The sequence below is a fragment of the Hylobates moloch genome, unplaced genomic scaffold (genome assembly GCF_009828535.3).
Source record: "Hylobates moloch isolate HMO894 unplaced genomic scaffold, HMol_V3 SCAFFOLD_29, whole genome shotgun sequence".
In the NCBI taxonomy this organism is placed as follows: domain Eukaryota; kingdom Metazoa; phylum Chordata; class Mammalia; order Primates; family Hylobatidae; genus Hylobates; species Hylobates moloch.
The window spans coordinates 1,485,416-1,505,228 of NW_026652304.1; the positions used below are offsets into that span (position 1 = coordinate 1,485,416).

The 19,813-nt window shown below is 41.6% G+C and overlaps 1 protein-coding gene across 1 annotated transcript in view; it reads left to right on the plus strand.

Annotated features, from left to right (window-relative positions):
* LOC116463206 (nesprin-1) overlaps window positions 1-17,820 on the plus strand; it is a 532,426-nt gene extending 514,606 nt beyond the window's left edge. The window contains exons 141-146 of the mRNA XM_032146204.2: window positions 2,731-2,931; window positions 4,313-4,441; window positions 6,043-6,255; window positions 7,319-7,411; window positions 8,747-8,805; window positions 16,834-17,820. Of these exons, the coding sequence (XP_032002095.1) occupies window positions 2,731-2,931; window positions 4,313-4,441; window positions 6,043-6,255; window positions 7,319-7,411; window positions 8,747-8,805; window positions 16,834-17,074 (936 nt within the window). The 3' untranslated portion in view covers window positions 17,075-17,820. The remainder of the gene's footprint in view (window positions 1-2,730; window positions 2,932-4,312; window positions 4,442-6,042; window positions 6,256-7,318; window positions 7,412-8,746; window positions 8,806-16,833) is intronic.
* The last annotated feature ends 1,993 nt before the right edge of the window (window positions 17,821-19,813 follow it).

A 19,813-nucleotide genomic window follows, 5' to 3' on the forward strand; every position in this document is an offset into this window, starting at 1 on the left:
GCCCAGGCTGGAGTGCAGTGGCCTGATCTCGGCTCAGTGCAACCTCTGCCTCCCAGTTTCAAGCGATCCTCCTGCCTCAGCCCCACTAGTAGCTGGTATTACAGGCACGTGCCACCATGCCTGGCTAATTTTTGTATTTTTAGTAGAGATGGGGTTTTGCCATGTTGGCCAGGCTGGTCTGGAACTCCTAACCCCAGGTGATCCACCCACCTCAGCCTCCCAAAGTGTTGGGATTACAGGCGTGAGCCACCATGCCCGGCTACAAAGATGGTTTTCGCGGGCAGAAAAGGGGACCATGTTGTAGAACTATCCACCATGAAAATAATCACACACAATTTAGTGAATTGATATTTTAAGAAATGTCCAATTAAAATTTCATGAAGCATCCAGGCACTTCTGGGACCTACGAGAACTCTTTGTAAGGGAGATGCAGAATGACCAGGGTCCTACAGGTCTATATCTAGAGCTAGAGAGAAATCCTCTCCAAAATTGTATCTGCATGAATTTGTGGGGGACGTAATGAAATTATTTGACCTCAAGTAAGTGAAACTTCTGAAATTGATTACAGTAGTGGTAGAAGCAATTTTTGCGGTAATAAATAAAACTATAGAGTAATTGTGGTGAAACACCTGGCATTTGCGTTCGATTTTGGCTTGGCCCGGATGGATATCATGCACAAGATAACTTCCCTTACTTAACTCCAGCTCTAGATCTTAAAATCCTCCTTAACCCAGATACTAAAATGCTTTATTCTATGGAGACTGTTGTGAGCATCTCATGGACTGGGAGCTCAGTTTCTTTTTAAAACCCATCAGTGCTTGTTTTTTCCTGTTTGGACAGTATTAACATGGGCTCCTCCTCAAAATGTGGCTACCCAGGCTCTCCGGGGTCAGGATAAGGAATGAAGTGTGTGCTGCTTTTGTGTTTCTGTGGTTTTAGTATATGCTTTTTATTTGGGGTTGATTTTTTTTGGCTTGCTTTTAGTGATTGTGTGATTTTGTTTTATTTTATTTATTTATTTATTTATTTTTGAGACAGAGTCTCGCTCTGTCACCCAGGCTAGAGTGCAGTGGTGCGATCTTGGCTCACTGTAACCTCCGTCTCCTGGGTTCAAGCGATTCTCCTGCCTCAGCCTCCTGAGTAGCTGGGACTACAGGCATGCATCACCATCCCCGGCTATTTATTGTATTTTTAGTAGAGACAGGGTTTCGCCATGTTGGCCAGGCTGGTCTCGAATTCCTGACCTCAAGTGATCCGCCCACCTCAGCCTCCCAAATTGCTGGGATTACAAGCGTGAGCCACTGCGCCTGGCCTGTTTTAAATTTTCAAACATAGAAAATTTCAAACAAGAGAAATGAATCTCCCCTCCAGGTGATCCAAAAGCTGCATCCTTATAGAAAGGCCTCTACACTACCCCATGAATTTGAGGACAAAGTACCACGTGAGAGAGATTTACAATGACTGCATTACGAAATGCATTTTTATCTAGAGTCCCTAAATTACTCTAGTAAGGCCATGTTGCATTATAACCAGATTCCTTAAAAAGTTGATGAAGCAAATGCTAGCCAAGGTCTGAGACCTCACAGAAATTAGGGTAGGGAAATAAGACCTTGAAAGTCATCCTGCATGACAAGAAAAAAGACACCCTCCTTTGTACTTTCTTCTGATCCTTCCTGTCTGTGTTTTCCCTGAATAAATCTATGGAATAATCAAGTACTTTCCACAGTGTCTCTTAAACCCATGTTGTCTGTGTGGTTGAATCTATTCTACAGTATGTTAAGAACCTATTGAAAAGTGAAAAATGAAGACAGATTGGAAACATAGCAGGACTAGTGAGAAATGATTTCAAAATGCAGCCTAGGTCAATGTGACTTCCAGGATCTCTCACCCTAACTGGATTGGGGGATTTGAAACAGTACCCAGATACTCAATTACTAATACAGACTCCTGTGCTCAAGCTCTTGGAATTGAGCACTGGGTGTTTTGGAAATGCACAAAGCCAAAAATCAGTCGCCTGGTTTTTGTGAAATCAAACCTAACTGGTTAGCTCATGAAATATCCAATTCATTCTCTCTACCTTCACATCAGTGTGGTACAGGCACTATTCTCAGCCTGTGGGCCACTGAGCCTACAGATTCAGTACATTTGGAGCCCAGGGCCCTGGCATCTGTTTTCTTTGCTTCATTCTTGGGCCCACAAATTTGAATTTTGTTGTGGTTGAACCTCTGTACAGAGTGTGGACTTAATCGTACTCCTTAATGAGGTCATTGCCTGGCGTTATTGTTGCTTCCTACAAGACTCTTCTTCTCTTTATTCCTCCCCCCTGCACCGCCTACCCTGGCTGAACTCTAAGTTGCCATTTGATTTTCAAAATGGTAGCTATTCTGAAATATTTAGCAGACCTTCTTTGTTCAGATATATTCTTTAAAAACGTGGATTTGTGTGTGTGAATGTATTGAGGCTGTTGTGTTCCACGTAACATTCTGTTTCTGACTTTTTCACTCTGCACCCTGTTTTCTTAAGATTCATCCATGTTGTTAAGTACTCATCTAATTCATTTCTTCCAACTGCCATACAGTTCTCAGTGATGTGCACCCTCTGTCTTTTACCTAGCCATCCTGTTAAGGCCAGTTTAAATTACTGGATCTTTTCATTCATGTGAAACATTTTCAAGGGAAGATATCTTTGTCATTATTGTCCTTATTTGATTGTCTTTTGTGTTCTTTTCAGGAGCTCCAGAAAGCCGTGGACCACCGCAAAGCCATCATCCTCTCCATCAATCTCTGCAGCCCCGAGTTCACCCAGGCTGACAGCAAGGAGAGCCGGGACCTGCAGGATCGCTTGTCACAGATGAATGGGCGCTGGGACCGAGTGTGCTCCCTGCTGGAGGAGTGGCGGGGCCTGCTGCAGGATGCCCTGATGCAGTGCCAGGTCTGTAGAGCTTTGGGCAGGAGGTGACTCAGAGCGAGACATTAGCAATTTAGCTGAGTGTGTGACTTGATGTATCATGGTTTCTAGAGGGATGCAATTGTTCCCCAAAGTCAGTATTTCAGTGAGATAACCTTGTGCCCAAACTTTTCATTTTACTGGAGCATTTCTACATGTTCATGACCATGTTCAAAATCTCTAGATCCTATCTTCTGTCCAGATAAGAAGAGACTATTCCTCATGTTTATCTCAGTCCCAATGCTCCTTCTATGACTCATTCATTTATTTCCTTTATTTATTCAACAGATATTTACTGGGCAAGTAGGCAGATCTGTCTTGAACATCAAAGTGAGCATTACAAATATTTATTTATCCATTCATACTGTAATTATTTGCTGGGCATCCACTGTATGGCAGATGTGGTGCTAAAACATTGAATACAGCATGGCCTCTGCTTTTGTTGGGGAAGACAAGATCAACAAAATGCAAGTAAATAGTTAAAGCAGATACTTATAGACGTGGATGATAAAAGTAACTGAGAAAAGCCACTTTGAGAGGGTAGTCGGGGAATTTATTTGGCTCTTTGAGCTAACATTGGAAGGATGTTGCTATGAAGGTGATATAATAAATGGAAAGTGCCAGAAGCAGGAAAGGACTTAGTGTCTTTAGGAACAGAAAAGAGGCCATTGTGACCAAGGTGTAGTCGGTGAGCCGAGCCAGGGAGTGATAAGAAAGACTGAGGAGGTAGTCAGGAACCAGATGGCTTTGTAGGTCCAGGCCAGGAGATTGGATCATATTCTGAGCACAGTGGAAAGCCCTGGAAGGATTTGAAGCCTGCCCTTCAGGTTTGTATGTGCCCCAAGAGTAATAGTTCCTTCAAAGCGGGTACCTAAACTGCTGTTTCACCTCTGCACCCACTCCTAGTACAGTGCCTTATCTGTAGGAGATCTTTAGTAACCGTATGTTGAATAAATAAATGGATGAATGAATGAGTGAATAAATGAATGAATGAGGGGGATATGAGATTCAGCCCAGGTAGGCCTTAAAAGATGGAAAGATTTGAGTACACAGAGAAGAGAGGGCAGCAGAGTTGCTTCCTTCTAAACTGTATAATAGCACTACCCTTTTTTCAGAAATAACGTATTTTGATGCCAATTTTCCTTTCGTCTAAATTTTCCTCCAAGTAATAAATTAGATGCTTTTGGTGAGAACGCGAATTCACGATCAGGTCATTACAACAGCACCAGTGCCTTTCTCAGAAAGGAGTTGCATGTACGTTCTTAAAACCAACGTATGTTTGCAAATGGTGGCAGTTGAAAGACATTTAAGTTGTGAGAGAAATAAAAATATTTTATCTACAGTTACTTTAAACTGTTTTCTGTAGGGTTTCCATGAAATGAGCCATGGTTTGCTTCTTATGCTGGAGAACATTGACAGAAGGAAAAATGAAATTGTCCCTATTGATTCTAACCTTGATGCAGAGATACTTCAGGACCATCACAAACAGCTTATGGTAAGATGTGTGAACTCTGGCAGCCTCCAGTTAGTTTTAGCGGGTTGCATTTCATTTACAGAAAATGAATATAAGTGGTAAGTGTTGGTTTTTTTTTTAACTTTTTGCGTTATAGTCTCTATTTTACACGTTTTTAACTCCCTGTGGTTTCCAATCTTTGTAAAGCAAACGTGCATATAAGATGTCTGCTAGCTTTAGAATCTGATTCTAAAGTCGTTGCTCAATTGTAAAAATCTTAGTGTTCTCAATCAATCTTAATTAGCTTGTGTTGTTTATTAAGGCAGCTTAATTTAAACTTTATGTTACATCTATGGCCCAAAAGTATACTTGGTGGCTTGTAATAAAAGGTCATTAAAATATTAGAATAGAATGAGACAATTAAGTCTTTTGTTTGTTTGTTTTTGTTGTCATTGTTTTTTGAGACAGAGTCTTGCTCTGTTGCCCAGGGTGGAGTGCAGTGGTGCTATCTCGGCTCACTGCAAGATCCGCCTCCGAGACTGGAGCAACTCTCCTGCTGATTCTCCTGCCTCACCCTCCTGAGTAGGTGGGACTACAGGTGTGTAGTATTGCTAATGTTTGTATTTTTAGTAGAGACAGGGTTTCACCATGTTGGCCAGGCTGGTCTCGAACTCCTGGCCACAGGTGATCCACCTGCCTCAGCCTCCCAAAGTGCTGGGATTACAGGCATGAGCCACCACACCCAGCCAAGTCTTTTAAAGAGGAATTAAATACATCAGATTAAACCTGAACTTTAGCATCAAGTTTTCTGAAAGCCAAGACAAAATGGGAAACAAGCAGTAAACTTACTTTCATTATCTGGCAAAAACAAAACATACCACTTCTCAAGGAAGGAGAAACTTTTTCTAGCACTAAATTCAAGAGGAAATTAACTGGTAGACTCTTATACAAGGATCTTTGGACAATATAATGTACAGTGTATTTAAGTGACTTTATAGAAGATAAGGAAGCATATTTGAATTCCATTAGAAGAAAATATCATGCACTTTGTAGCTCTCTGTATTTTTAAAATGTTATGTCTTAACATTTAACACTCACCTAAACTACAGAATTGGTACCTTTTAATTCAGTACCATAATAGTCTTAGAAACCTAGAGGAAATAGCTGTGTAACTGCATTTTTACTTCACTTTGACCTCTGGCATCAAGCTGTGAATGACGAATCACCCCTTTTTTTTAAATCTTGACTAGGTATCAGAGGATACCTAGACATACTTCTGCTTTGCTATGTTTAATGTTGTGCTTTTCTGTTTAAAAGAGTATCTTACATCTCACTTGCATACCAGTCTATATTTTAAGTACTGTCATATATACATTAACTAATTTGAACCTTCCAATAATACTGTGGACCAGGCATCAAATCAAACTGAGATGAGAGAGGGTCAGGGGTCTTATAGAATATTTTTGGCAGAGGCAGGATTAGAACTCAGGCCGTGAGCTGCTGCATCCTTTAGTGTGTGAGCTCCACGTTTGATGCTCAGGTATAATTTCCCACCAAGTTAAGTTGATTTCATTCTGCACTTTTGGAGCTTTTGCTAATTATCAAAAATGCTTAGAAAAATTAATTTATTTTTGTATGCATAGCAAATAAGGCATGAGCTGTTGGAATCCCAACTCAGAGTAGCCTCTTTGCAAGACATGTCTTGCCAACTACTGGTGAATGCTGAAGGAACAGACTGTTTAGAAGCCAAAGAAAAAGTCCATGTTATTGGAAATCGGCTCAAACTTCTCTTGAAGGAGGTCAGTCGTCATATCAAGGAACTGGAGAAGTTATTAGATGTGTCAAGTAGTCAGCAGGTAAGCTCTAAACAGACATCATCATGTAGCATTTCTTACTGGAGACCAAAGAAGCATCATCTTCATGCATTTTAGAAAGACTTTAAATATAGTACTCGTCAGAATGGAGTGTCTCCTTTCAGCCACTGCTCTTACAAGTCCTATCTCAAAATAAAAAAGCAGCCACATAAACTTTTACAACAGGACACTGCTTTTGATTCTGTTAAATCCAAAAGTTCTCTTGTCGTTGTTACTAATGCTATTACCACAACTGCTGTGGCATTTTGTTTCACCCTGTTTAAGAATTTACACACTTTAATTACACAGCCAAGGTAGAGCAAACCAATTGTTGTATCTAAGTTTTGTATTTAACCACTCTCAGGCATGAATTCTCCATTATGTATACAGTAAAAAAAAAAAAAAAATTAAAAAACAGTCCTCTGCTCATTTAATTTTTTATATATTTTTTTCTACAATCGACTTCATTGTGGTATTATTGGTTTTGAGAAATGCATTTGCAGGTGAGGTGTGGTGATGCCTGGTAAGATTTCAACCATTCTGCTGTGAAATCCTGCCATGAACACACGCTTTGCCCTGCTGTAAGCATGCAAAACAACAATCTACTCTGAATAGCAGCAGTGTCCAAAATAATGAAGTCTCTCTAATGCGAAAAGGCAGACTTCTGGATGACTGTCTTTTGTTTCCAACTGGGATGTATTGATTTCTGTTCAGCCTGAGTGACCAGCAGGCTCTACGGCAGGTTTCTTCCCCTCCCAAGCCAGTATCAATTCATTCACATCCATGTCTCCGAGAAATAATAAAGCTATAAGTGAAGCATAGCAATAACAAAATCATAGCTCTATTTTCCAGAACGGCCAAACAGACAACTAGGAAATCCCAACACACTAGAAGAATTTGGCCCTATTCTTCTTGTACCTGTTTCCATTTTTCCCACGGAATGGTTTGATTTTTACAGTGGAGACATGGGGGTGGATGGAGATGGAGTGGGAGATAACATGGTGCAACAGAGGGCCCCCGTGGGTCTGGTACGTGGAATTGTTAAAAGAATCTTTCTCCCACATAGGATTTGTCTTCCTGGTCTTCTGCTGATGAACTGGACACCTCAGGGTCTGTGAGTCCCACATCAGGAACAAGCACCCCAAACAGACAGAAAACGGTAACTTTCCACTGGTTGTTTTCAGTTGGCTCATGGGAGGGAACACTGGGAAGTGACGGTATTTGCACCCACCACAGGGTTCACAGGCAGGCGTCCCCTCCAGAGGAGGGCTGTCACACAGGGTAGCGCGCTTCCTCAGCCTTGCCACGTCCCCTCCCAGCATGCGCTCAGGAACGGAAAAGAGCGATTCTGGTTTTCAAAAGAATCAGGACTCAACGTGTGGCTGGTATGCAGGGAGAACATTTATTTTTCTTGTTCAAATAAGAAAATTTCTGGAATGGTGCCCATTTGTCCCTTTGGTGGCTCCTTTCTTCAAGCCACGGCTGCCACGACTCTCTTAAAAGGTAGGCCGCCACTTGCGGGGCGCCTCGGCTGGAGGTGCACAGAACCGTGAACGCCTGTGAGCCATTGACTCGTTAAGGCAAGTGGAGGTTCTGTTGACTCTCAAGCTAAGCCGCTTCTGGGTGGTGGTCCTGAAGGTTTGCGGCAATTGTGCCGCCCCTGAAATGGCAACAACTCACCCACAGGCCTTGGCGGGGGCTGCCTCACTGAACACAAAGAGGATGAAAGGACAAATTCGGCCCCTGCTACCCTCTATGCCTTGATTTCTCTGTGTAATTAGAAGCTTGTTTTTTGTTTTGTTATATATTTTTTGTCCAGCTTTATGATTATATTCATTCCATTTTTCCTTAGTTTTTAGAAGTTTTGATTTCATTTGACTTTTCTGTTATAAACATTTATGTTCTATGCTGATAAATGTATTATCTTTTTTAGGATTTTTTTTTTTTTTACTACATTCACTAGTTTCCTATAGATCCTAGTTTAAGAATGTGAAGGAATACTGGCTTTTCAAGTCAAATTTTAACCTTTAAGTTGAATATTTAAGTTGGGCTTCATCACTACAAAGACCAATCTCATATTGCCATTGTTATTTCTTATGGGCCAAGAATTTTAACACTGTTTTAGTATTCTAAAAGACGAAAAAAAATGTTCAATGTCTTTGAAATACATGATATGGCATAGTGCATTTTACATTTATTGTATGTAAATATACACATGTGTTTCTACCATGAAAAGTCATGAGAACTATGCCCACCATAGTATGCACTCCAGAATCCCAACTTATGTTTTATCAGTGGCCAATCACATAGATATAAATTTATTTTACTTCCTCAACAAAAGAAAAGCCAGTTTCCTTAATTCATGGGTACTGATCATTTCATTTGATTTATTTTTTCCTTTGCTGCACTTTTAGTTTAATTTTCATTAGTAGCTTGTCTTTATTTGCCTGGACTGAACATTCTTCTTTCTTTACCCCCTGTTCATTGCAAACAGCCACGAGGCAAGTGTAGTCTCTCACAGCCTGGACCCTCTGTCAGCAGTCCACATAGCAGGTACCTCCTTCTCCTGGTTTCCACACTGTTCTAGAACCCCAAGAGGATGATGAAAATTGTCCATGACTTAGGTTGGCCTGTCTCTGGTCTGCCTCAGGGTAGTTGGGAAATTACTCACTTCAGTCCACACCCTTTCCTCATAAATTGGAAGAGATGTTTCTAAATGAAATGTTCAAGTAAATTTCAGAGCGTAAAATATTTGGACTCCGTGAAAATTCTGTTTGTCTCGACATAGCCCATCTGGTACTTTTCATCAAATTGTCAATAAGGATTTGATTACAATTGGTGGCACCACTGCCATTTGATTCATGGCAGACTTTTATCATCCTCTTTATTTCTAGAGTTTACAATAAGGCAGGTAATCGATCAGTGAATTCTTTTACCATTCACAAAACCCGCATATCTGAATAAAATATACTAACATCCCCAACTTTTTATTTTATTTTCATGTTTTATCCAGATTGTGGGTTTTGGAGTCTCAAAATGGCAAGTCCTAATTTGGTGTTCATTGAAAATTTTATAAGTACCTTCTCTCTTCTGCTTATCCTAAAACTTCCCTTCATCCAGCACACCCAGCCACTCACTTTCCGGGCACTTGGCAAGCTCACTCTGGAACCCGCAGCAGCCAGTGCCCCTGCCCAGTCACCTCCCGAGAGCCGACTCACAGCTGCCACTCCACGCTTCCCGCCTGGCCTCCAGCAGCCTCTCACTCCTGCAGTTAGCAGTGCTTTGCCTTCTTTGTTGTCGGTGTGGTGTCTGTGCTCCTCTGCTCCTCCACTGATCAGTTCAAGTTTCCCCAGACAGCTTTCTAAAAAATGAAAACACTGTCCTCGGAGCCTGTTTTCATTCCAGTCCCTAGCAATTCACTGTTAAAGTAGCTTGTCCCTCTGGAAACTTATCACCACTGAGCAGGAATCTGAATTCCTGGAAGGAGGGTGGGGATGAGGAAATGTAGAACTGTAAACAACCCTTGAGTAATAATTTTAGTTTTCCAGCTGTGCATAAGGGACTGGCTATTTCATTTGGTCCTTCCCACTCGGCTGAAGTCAGGCAGAACGTATTTTCATATGTTCTCTGGTTTTAGACCTCCCTTTACTGTTGTTTTGGGTTTTTTTCTTTTCATTTCCTTTGGTTTGAAGACAATTTTATGAGTTTTTTTTTTTTTTTCTAGCCTAAACTAAATAGCAATAATAATATGGAGAAAAACTCTTGGGGACTTTTGAAGATAATGATGAGCATCCGCAGATGCTCTAAGGTTTGCTCAGCCCCCAATAGGTAGAGACTTTCTTTTAGGCAGATCGTTGTGTTATATAGTCCATCTTTTCCCCACAAATTGCTGATGTGCCATGAACAGAGATGAAGAATATCGCCATAGTATTCATTTGAGAATACCAGAGATCAGTTCTTTGGTTGATACAAATGATAGTGATGAGAAGGCGGAAAGCGCTTATGTTATGATGCAACGCCAATAGCAGTCACTCTTTGGTTCCCAAATATTGCGTCTATCTCCTCTCCCCATTGTTTCAGACAGCCACGTACATCTTTTGAAAATGTCAAAGGCATCGTTTCTTAGGGCAGCAAGTGCTTCCTCATGCCTCTTAACAGGGCTTTGCAGCTGGGACAGCCACATTCTCACTACGACATTCTCAAGGCGCCTTTCAGCTCTGCTCTGTCCAGCACGGTTGATTAACATCTTTCTGAGCATTCAGCACAGTGTTCACTTTGCTACTCAGGTGGGACTGGAACATAAATAATCTTCACCTGAATGGCAAATGTCATCCAACACCTTCAAGACAGGTTGTGGCTGAACATTCTTGGGCTTCGTTACCGTCTGCACCTCTGTTTGGGGCACACCCAACCCCGAGAATGAAAGGCAGAGTCTGCTGGGGAAGAATGAACTTCACCCACAGTCCAGGCTGTCTTGATGTTCCTTTACATTGAGACTTGAGATATCTTGTGTTTAATCTTGCACTGGTCCAGCAAATTGGAAAGGTTATTGCAGAAGCATAAACAGTTTAGAATGTTGTTTCCAGCGCTCTGCAATGGGAAACTTTTAGATATGCATTCTTCCTGAGAGGAGAAGAGACTGAGTTGGAAAAAACTGACTATTAGTTTGAAGGGAGGAGTTACTCATTTGGTTTCTTTGTAGTTGTTTAAAGTCAGATGTTAATATTATACTAGCCTGTTACATATTTCAATTTGATTTGATGGTGGTGATTCTATGTCTTCATACAGTATTTTAAACCTACATATGAATTGATGTCAATAGATACTGAACACCTACTAAATTTAAGCCCTGGGCCTACAAAATAAATTCAATGTGATTCCTACCATTAAAAGACTTGCAGTATATCACAATCTAGAGATTCCCTAAATCATTACAGGGAGCTCCCTAGAACTTCTTAAAATTAGAAACATAAAAATCTGTGCATACATTCATAATAATCGTATTTGTGATTGTTATTTGAGGTTAAACACACTTTAGAAGCATGCTTTCAAAGCAAGTGCTTACGATGGTCTAGCTGGTACTTTTTCCCTACATTTGACTTAAAATTTTCTAAGCTTATCGCCATTAATTCTTCAAAACACTACTGCGACTGAGTTGAAATTGACAACTAGAAAGATTTCACTCCAATTTCCAGCAAGGCAAAGAAATAATTGCACTGTAGTCTGGATGTAGCAAATTGATGACTTCATTCTAAAGCTTAGAACTATAAAATGCACAATTGCCTTGGGCACCTTAGGTCTCTGGCACCTTCTTTACAGAGAACTAAGATGGAATGAGAAGTGGCAAATGACTGGCCGAAACACTGAAAGAGGGAAAAAAGGCCTCATTTAAAAAAGTATTCAAGTTAATCAGATACCTTTAAGCAAGGGCAATGGGGGTTTTTTTGCATGCACACTAGGGCCTCACTATAAACACTACTCAGTTTCTTGTAGAATTTGTTTTCAAGTCTTTTCATTATCTGGGGATCTGTTTATTCAAAGCATTCAAAGAGCCTCAGCACAGAGCCTCTCCCCTCTAAGGCAGGTTGCTCACCCCTGCCCCAAGGACAGCTATAGGGTAAAGCTCCAATAGGTTTCTCTGTTGCTATTTGAGGAAGGCCTTCCTGGTGTTTCTAGGGAACAAGACAGGCAGTTTGAGAAATTTATCACATCCTTGAAAGCACTATTAATAAATCAGGTATGTTTTCCTGAGAGAAAAGGCCAAATCCAGCCAACCCCTAAGGGTATGAGTCAGCACACCCTTGGTATCATTATACAGATAATAGTGATAAGTTGCTGACATTTATTTAGTACTTAATGTGTTTCAATTATTTAGTGCTTAATTGTATACATGCTAAGCATTGTATGTATTTTACCTCATTTAACCCTCACAAGAATCCCATGACATGGCTATATTTCCAATTTATAGACAAGGACACTGGGGATGAGAGGTGTAAAGATGTAGGATTTGAACCCAGGTCTCCCCTGACTCCAGACCCTACCCTGTTAACCATACCACTCTGCTGAAGGGCCGTTGATGGGTAGAAGCCTTTAAACAATGGTTTTAGAGCTGAGGCCACCACAGGCTGCCTCAGGTAGTTTAGGATTAGCGAGAATGTTTGGTTTGGAAAAAAAGAAGACCTGGGTCCTAACTTGATTCTGGAAACTTGTCTCCTGAACCATATATCCAGGAAACACTGGGTTTCAAAGACAAGACACATAAGGGCAGGATCAAGAGCACGGACAGTCTAGATATTTCTGCACAATAAATTCCTGTTACATACTGCCAGTGTCAGCCGAAAAGTAACAAAATAAATTAGAAGTTTCTTCTCATTTGGCTTTAAATGATGTATACACAAAATTAACTCATTTTCATTTCCTTGATTATGTACAATTTTCAAAGTGAGTCATACCCTATGTGCATGGCATTCAGACTTCTCACAATTGTGTATCCTATACACTTTCTTTTGAAGGGTGTGATTTTAGTCACTACTCCCTCCCTGCCATTCTCCTTATCCCGCAATTGTCTAGGTATTTTGGGACAGAGATGAAACAACTCCCGGGCAACTATTTACCTGGAAATTTGAAGGAGTGAGGGAAGTGAGAAAAATAAATAAAAATTTACTTGTAGCAAATAAGCACATTTTTTTCTGGACAGAACTATCTGATATATCTGTATTGATGATGTTCCTTAAGGAGGCTCACACATTTAATTTTTCCTATATAAACACAATCTAAACTGGCATCCATGTATGTAATAAGACCAGAGGAGAATGACCAGTGAGTAGTCAACAAGTTGCCTTTGTTCTTTCCCTTATCAAATTTCCCAAGACTCTAGAAACAGGTGATTTTTAGCACGGTAGATAAATATCAAAAATAACCCTTTCCCTGGGACCATTAGCTTCTTGATACTAAAATCGCTAGAACATGTTCCCCCTGAAGATGAGGCAGCTTTGGGCGTGTTGAAACTCTGGTAATTACCCCAAGGGGACAGGCATTTTCCCAGTGGATAGGTGGGATATTTTCAAGGGCAGCCAGCTGCGTGAACAGTCACTGAATATTGTGCGTTCTCTCTGTCCCCATCTCAGCCCATGACTTCTTCCTAGCTTGGCATTCTTCAACATTAGAAGTCATGCACAAGTTAAATTTTAATAAAAAATGCTCTGATGCTGTTAAATGTGCCATGTCCTGCAACAGACTCTGACATAGGAGCCCATATTCTGTAAATGGTGACATTTTTATCAAAAATGGGCAAGTAAATTAGTCTCTCTGGCCTTCAGTTTTCTCATTTGCAACGATGAGGGGTGCATTAATATCCTAAAATTGTTTTGGCTGTCATGATTTATGATTCAGTGGTTTGCCATTTTTCTCAGGAGTGAACTGGTCAATGGGCAGCCCTTGTTTTGATCTTGATCTTTGACCTAATTGCACAAAGAATTTAACAGTTGACAAAGAGGAGCTATTCAGCTCTGTCAGATTGTATTATCAATTATATATGTAAATCTTCCCATCACTAAAGTTCTTAAATGTCTCCTAATGAAAATTAGTCAGGTATTTAATAACCAGGAATTGTGGGAGCTCTCTTCAGTCACTCTGTTGTAACTCATCTAGCTACCGGTGTTGAGTGTTGGTTGCCAGGGCATATTTTAAAGTCAAGGGAAGAATATTTTGAAGAAAATTTGATCCAAAGTTTGTGGGTAGCTATCCTATCCTTCTTAAGACGCTTTAAGGCAAACCATTGAATCACTGCAAATGAGAAAACTGAAGGCCAGAGAGACTAATTTACTTGCCCATGGTTATATAACTGCCTCAAAACAAAATGTCACACATGGATTTGATGATCTGCGGGATATTGTGAGGCCTTACGACCAGAGGCATTTATTTTAGACACGAGGAAACCACTTGTTTCCAAATATTTTAGGACGCAAGTTCAGGATTCTCTTCTTTGCTTCTACATGTGAGATACCTGTGGCATGAATATGACCTGAATTACCATTATTCATATCACCAACCAGCAAAACATTTCACAGCAGAGAGTGCGGTGGGCAGGGATTTTGGAACCCTGAGTTCCTGCTAGGCCTCTTCCTTTAGTTGTAGAATCTGAAGCAAGTCATTCACCCTGTCTAGAGCCTCCAGGTTCTGGTAGTTAAAATCACAGGGTTGAAATCTTCTGCCACTGGCTGTGTGAGCTTGAGCCAGTTATTTCACTTCCCTGAGCTTTCTTTCACATCATCTATAAAATGAAGTTAATAAGTACACACCGCAGAGGACTGCTGTGGGGATTAAATGACAGAACCCAACATAAATGCTTAGAGTGCTGCCTAGCAATTAGAAGAGTAAATATGCACTGTCCTTAGCTACTCCCTTACAAAACTAGGAGATGAATTGGATGCTCTCTAAGGCCCTGTCTCAACATGAATATTTTATGCTCAGGTAACTCAAGAAGTTTCTATTTTCCTTTTCCATTAATAAGGTATATGACATACTTCTTTTATGTTCTACTATATTTTCACAAAATATACTTTTTTTCTCAGCTTATTGGGAATAACTCATTGGTCTTAGCACAAGGGCAGTTAATCAGTTTGACCACTAGATGGTGATTGAGCTCTTGTGGCTTCTTGGGAGATTATTTATACTGACAAATCAGTAGAAGACAAAACATCGAACAGGGAACTTAAAAGTTAGAAGACCATCTATGCTAATCTGAAGAGGTTAGTGAAGAGGTTGACACCTAGAGATGAAGTGAGTTGTTTGAGGTTACATTACACTGCCATTAGTTGTGTGGACTTCAGAAAAGAACATGCTTCCAATTTAAGCCAGTGATTTGATTTTTCCTTACACCACAAGAAGTGTACTAGAAACACTGTGTGCTGCCTGCTTCTTGGGGTTTCTGCAGAACCAATCTGTTTTTGAGATAGAGTCTCGCTCTGTTGCCTAGGGTGGAGTGCAGTGGTGTTCCGATCATGGCTCACTGCAGCCTCCGCCTCCCGGGTTCAAGCGATTCTCCTGCCTCAGCCTCCCAAGTAACTGGGGCTACAGGCACACGCCACCACGCCTGACTAATTTTTGTATTTTTACCATGTTGGCCTGGCTGGCTTGAACTCCTGGCCTCAAGTGATCCGCCAACCTTAGCCTCCCAAAGTGCTGGGATTACAGGCAGGAGCCACTGTGCCCAGCCTTCTCCCATTTTTCTTTGATGGTTTAATAAAAGAGTTTTGAATGCTCCCTCTGTTCCCTTCTAAGGGGATTCTATCTGTTTTTATTTTAACATTTACTTTCTCAGGTGGCACTCTGCATCCCCCACTGATATTAGGGTAATCTGTCTTCAGAAATTAATAGCTAATAGGTGAGCTACAAGCATAGTGCTTTCTTCTGGACCAAACCTACAGTTACCAATACAGCTTTCACACGCTCATATTATTTCAGTAGCCTCACATTCAGTGTCCTTATCCTTGGTGATATTAAAACTCTTTGGGAATTTATACTAGTTGTGAGGGAATGTTTCTTTTGGCTGTATCTTTTATTTTTGTTCATTCAGTGTTGTATGGGTCTGAGTGTACACCAAATGCCTGTTGTAAACAATATTTCTTTCTTCATCTTTTCTACTAGTAACCAGAAAAAGGTAATGGCTGTTCACAAAAAGAAAACAGTAGCACCCAACTCAGAATCTACTTCCGGATTCTGTATTTTCCAGGCAGTCCTTCTTAAGAGTTCCGAAACCTGTACTCAATCTCTAATGCACTGTTTAAAAGGAAGATAAAAGTGAAATAGAAAAACTTGTCACTTTGAGTGTAGAAGGGGCTGTAGGATGACAGTCCATCCTCCTCAGAAAATGGTGTCCATTTTCCAAAGTAACGACGTCAGTGATAGGATCAGCCTAGCATCTACATCGTACAACACCAGTGTTCTGTAGACAAACTCCACTGCTATTCCTTGTTCGTACAGCTTTGGAACCCGCTAATGTCAGGGCCTGATGCTGATTCAGTGCAAGATGAAACCAGGGTATGCTCTACGATTAATGAAGCTTTTGTGGGTCTGTGCAAAATGACTCTTTTTATTTTTGCTGCGTGGATGTTGGCATATCCAGGATGGCTAGATGGGATACTTGGTATGATTCTGAGAGCAACTAATTTTGCTTAACAATGTTCCTGATAGTCTTAAAACAAAAATGTACTGCGTCAAATATCTACATTTTAATTATTCTGGATCTACTTAATTTATGCTAGTAGAATGTGTATAGAGCAATTATTTTTGTTGATAGAAAATGTTTCACCAAATTAAGGGATAAAAGGAGTAGAATTTGAACCTAATTAGTTACGTTTAGTTGACCAACTAAATGTTTATTTCTCGTCAGTGCAGTTTCCAACAACTTCATTTGGTGGTGGGGGGTGACCTGGGCACACTGTGGAAGGCTGGCAGCTGATCGCCAGGCTGGGGTGTGCTTGGCATGGCCCTTTAGCTTCCAGGAAGGTGCAGAGGCAGAAAGCAGCATCCATCCAACACTGGAGTTATCTGAGTAATTTATGTCCATTCTTCTCTCAGGTCCACAAAAGGTGGCTCCGATTCCTCCCTTTCTGAGCCTGGGCCAGGTCGGTCCGGCCGCGCCTTCCTGTTCAGAGTCCTCCGAGCAGCTCTTCCCCTTCAGCTTCTCCTGCTCCTCCTCATCGGGCTCGCCTGCCTTGTACCAATGTCAGAGGAAGACTACAGCTGTGCCCTCTCCAACAACTTTGCCCGGTCATTCCACCCCATGCTCAGATACACGAATGGCCCTCCTCCACTCTGAACTAAGCAGATACCATCTGCAGAAGTGCTGGTAGCATAAGGAGGATCGGGTCATAAGCAATCCCAAACTACCAACAAGAGGACCTTGATCTTGGCAAAAGCCCTCAGTGCGGCAGCTTTAGCCCTCCTCCGGATCATATGTGTGCAAATCATGGCTTCAGAGGTGGAGGATAAACAGTGACAGGGGAACAAACAGATGATGAGAAGGTTTGAAAGAAATCTGGTTTGAGACTCTGAACCTTAGCACTAAGGAGATTTAGTAAGGACCTCCAAAGTTCCCTGGACTCATGAATTCTGGGCCCTTGGCCCATTCTATGCATAGCCAAGGACTTCAGTAGACCATCTGGGCAGCTTTCCCATGGTGCTGCTCCAACCATCAGATAAATGACCCTCCCAAGCACCATGTCAGTGTCGTACAATCTACCAACCAACCAGTGCTGAAGAGATTTTAGAACCTTGTAACATACAATTTTTAAGAGCTTATATGGCAGCTTCTTTTTTTACCTTGTTTTCCTTTGGGGCATGATGTTTTAACCTTTGCTTTAGAAGCACAAGCTGTAAATCTAAAAGGCACTTTTTTTAGAGGTATAAAGAAAAACTAGATGTAATAAATAAGATCATGGAAGGCTTTATGTGAAAAAAGTTGAATGTTATAGTAAAAAAAAGATATTTATGTATGTACAGTTTGCTAAAGCCAAGTTTTGTTTGTATTGATTTCTTTGCATTTATTATAGATATTATAAAATATTTTGTCTGTGCTTTTTTTCCCTATACAAATAACTCTAAGTTTCATTATTAAGCAGGCACTGATCAGAATGCAACCTAAATGATCATTTTTTTGTGCAATGAATGAAGCTGGAACATTAGTATATATTAAAGGAAAAGGATGGCAAGAGGCAGTGTGGATTTAGACGTAGAAGACCCCAGGTGATTCCTTTTTTTCTCTTCCTTCCATAGTCAATCAAATCTCCTGAATTCTTGCTTCCGGAAACCTTTCATCCTCTATTCTCCATTCCTTTTGCACATGGGAGAGGCTTCCTAGGAGCTGATATCTGAGGTCCCTTCTCCATTCCATTGCGAGCAGACAACAGCCACAGAAATATTCTTTTTTTTTTGAGACGGAGTCTCGCTCTGTCGCCCAGCTGGAGTGCAGTGGCGCAATCTCGGCTCACTGCAAGCTCCGCCTCCCGGGTTCACACCATTCTCCTGCCTCAGCCTCTCCGAGTAGCTGGGACTACAGGCGCCCGCCACCACGCCCGGCTAATTTTTTTTGTATTTTTAGTAGAGACGGGGTTTCACCGTGGTCTCGATCTCCTGACCTCATGATCCGCCCGCCTCGGCCTCCCAAAGTGCTGGGATTACAAGCGTGAGCCACCGCGCCCGGCCCACAGAAATATTCTTAAAGCACGCTTCTGTTCAGATCCCTTCTTCGCTGCAAAGCCTTCTATTGTTCATTGTCTACCGGATAAAATACAGTTTTCTTCTATATTTAAGTCCATAAGCAATGAGATTTTATTTTGCTCCTCTGAACTTGCCTACTATAGTGGCCCTCATGGAATTATGTGATGCTCATGGCATTTTAATGTATCATTTAATAATTCTGGGGCATGTAAAACTCAGGTCTCTGGCTTTTCTTCTCATAGACAGCTCTGGTGCCCTCGTCCGGAGCACATATTCCTGCATGGCAGTAATTGCTGGAGATTGTTGGCTGCTGTCCCTTCCAGAATTGGGAGAGAGAGAGAGTATCTCCTATTTGTACTTGTAAAGCTTCAACTTCTCTCAAGGTCGGTGTCACCCTAGACCCAGAGGTATTTAAGTTTACAAATCCTGCTCTAAATTGAGTATTTAAACCAAACTGAGGCCCTTTACCTTGCCTGAAACTGCCTTCGGTGGTTTCCATAATGCAGGTAGTCTGAGTCCATCTCAGCTAGGGTTCCTGGGGCTTGCTAAACTTTCCAAGTCCTGGGCTTGCTTCAGACCTTCTAGTTCAATCTCTGGGATAGGGCCTGGGAGCCGGCATTTTAAAGAGATGCCTGAGTCCTCCTAACTGCTGAAAAGCACTGCCCTATACTTCCTTAACTTCATTCCTCCTTGCCTGCCTCACAGGACTTGGCTCACAAGCCACCTCCTTCTTGAAAAATTTCCTGATCACTTTCACACTGTATGTAAGACTTCTGTCTACTACTCTGCTTCTTGCCGTCAGGTTGTCTGTATCTTATGGCCCATGAACCCATCGTGTTCCACAGGGAACATGATGGATCTCCCCCCTCCCCATTGTTATTTTATAGAGAAGACCGCCTTGTGGTTAAAGTGTCCCATCTTCCTGCTTCTGGAGAGGCTGTGAGCAGCGGTGGCCATTGGCGTTGAAGGGTGCCCTGCACCCTCATCTGAGATGGAACACTCTTCAGGCCTCACTCTTCTCGCACTCTCCTGTCACTCCTCCCAATATCTGGAAGGAGAAGTCCTCCCTCCAGAGCAGTTTTGCCCGTCAGGGGCTACGGAAATCTCACACAATGAGAGTGTCGCTGTGGAAAAGGCAAGCGCAAAGAGACTTCAGAAGCATTTCTTCTCCACGTCACCGTCAACGGACTTCCTAGGCATCTCCCATCACTGAAGAATCAAACGGCAAATGTTGCTGAGAAAAACATTTGGTTTCAATTAAGAAAAATCTCAGCATACATTCCATTTGTGCCTTTCTCAAAACCCTGTGAAACCCCCAAAGGGGTGTAGAACGTCCATG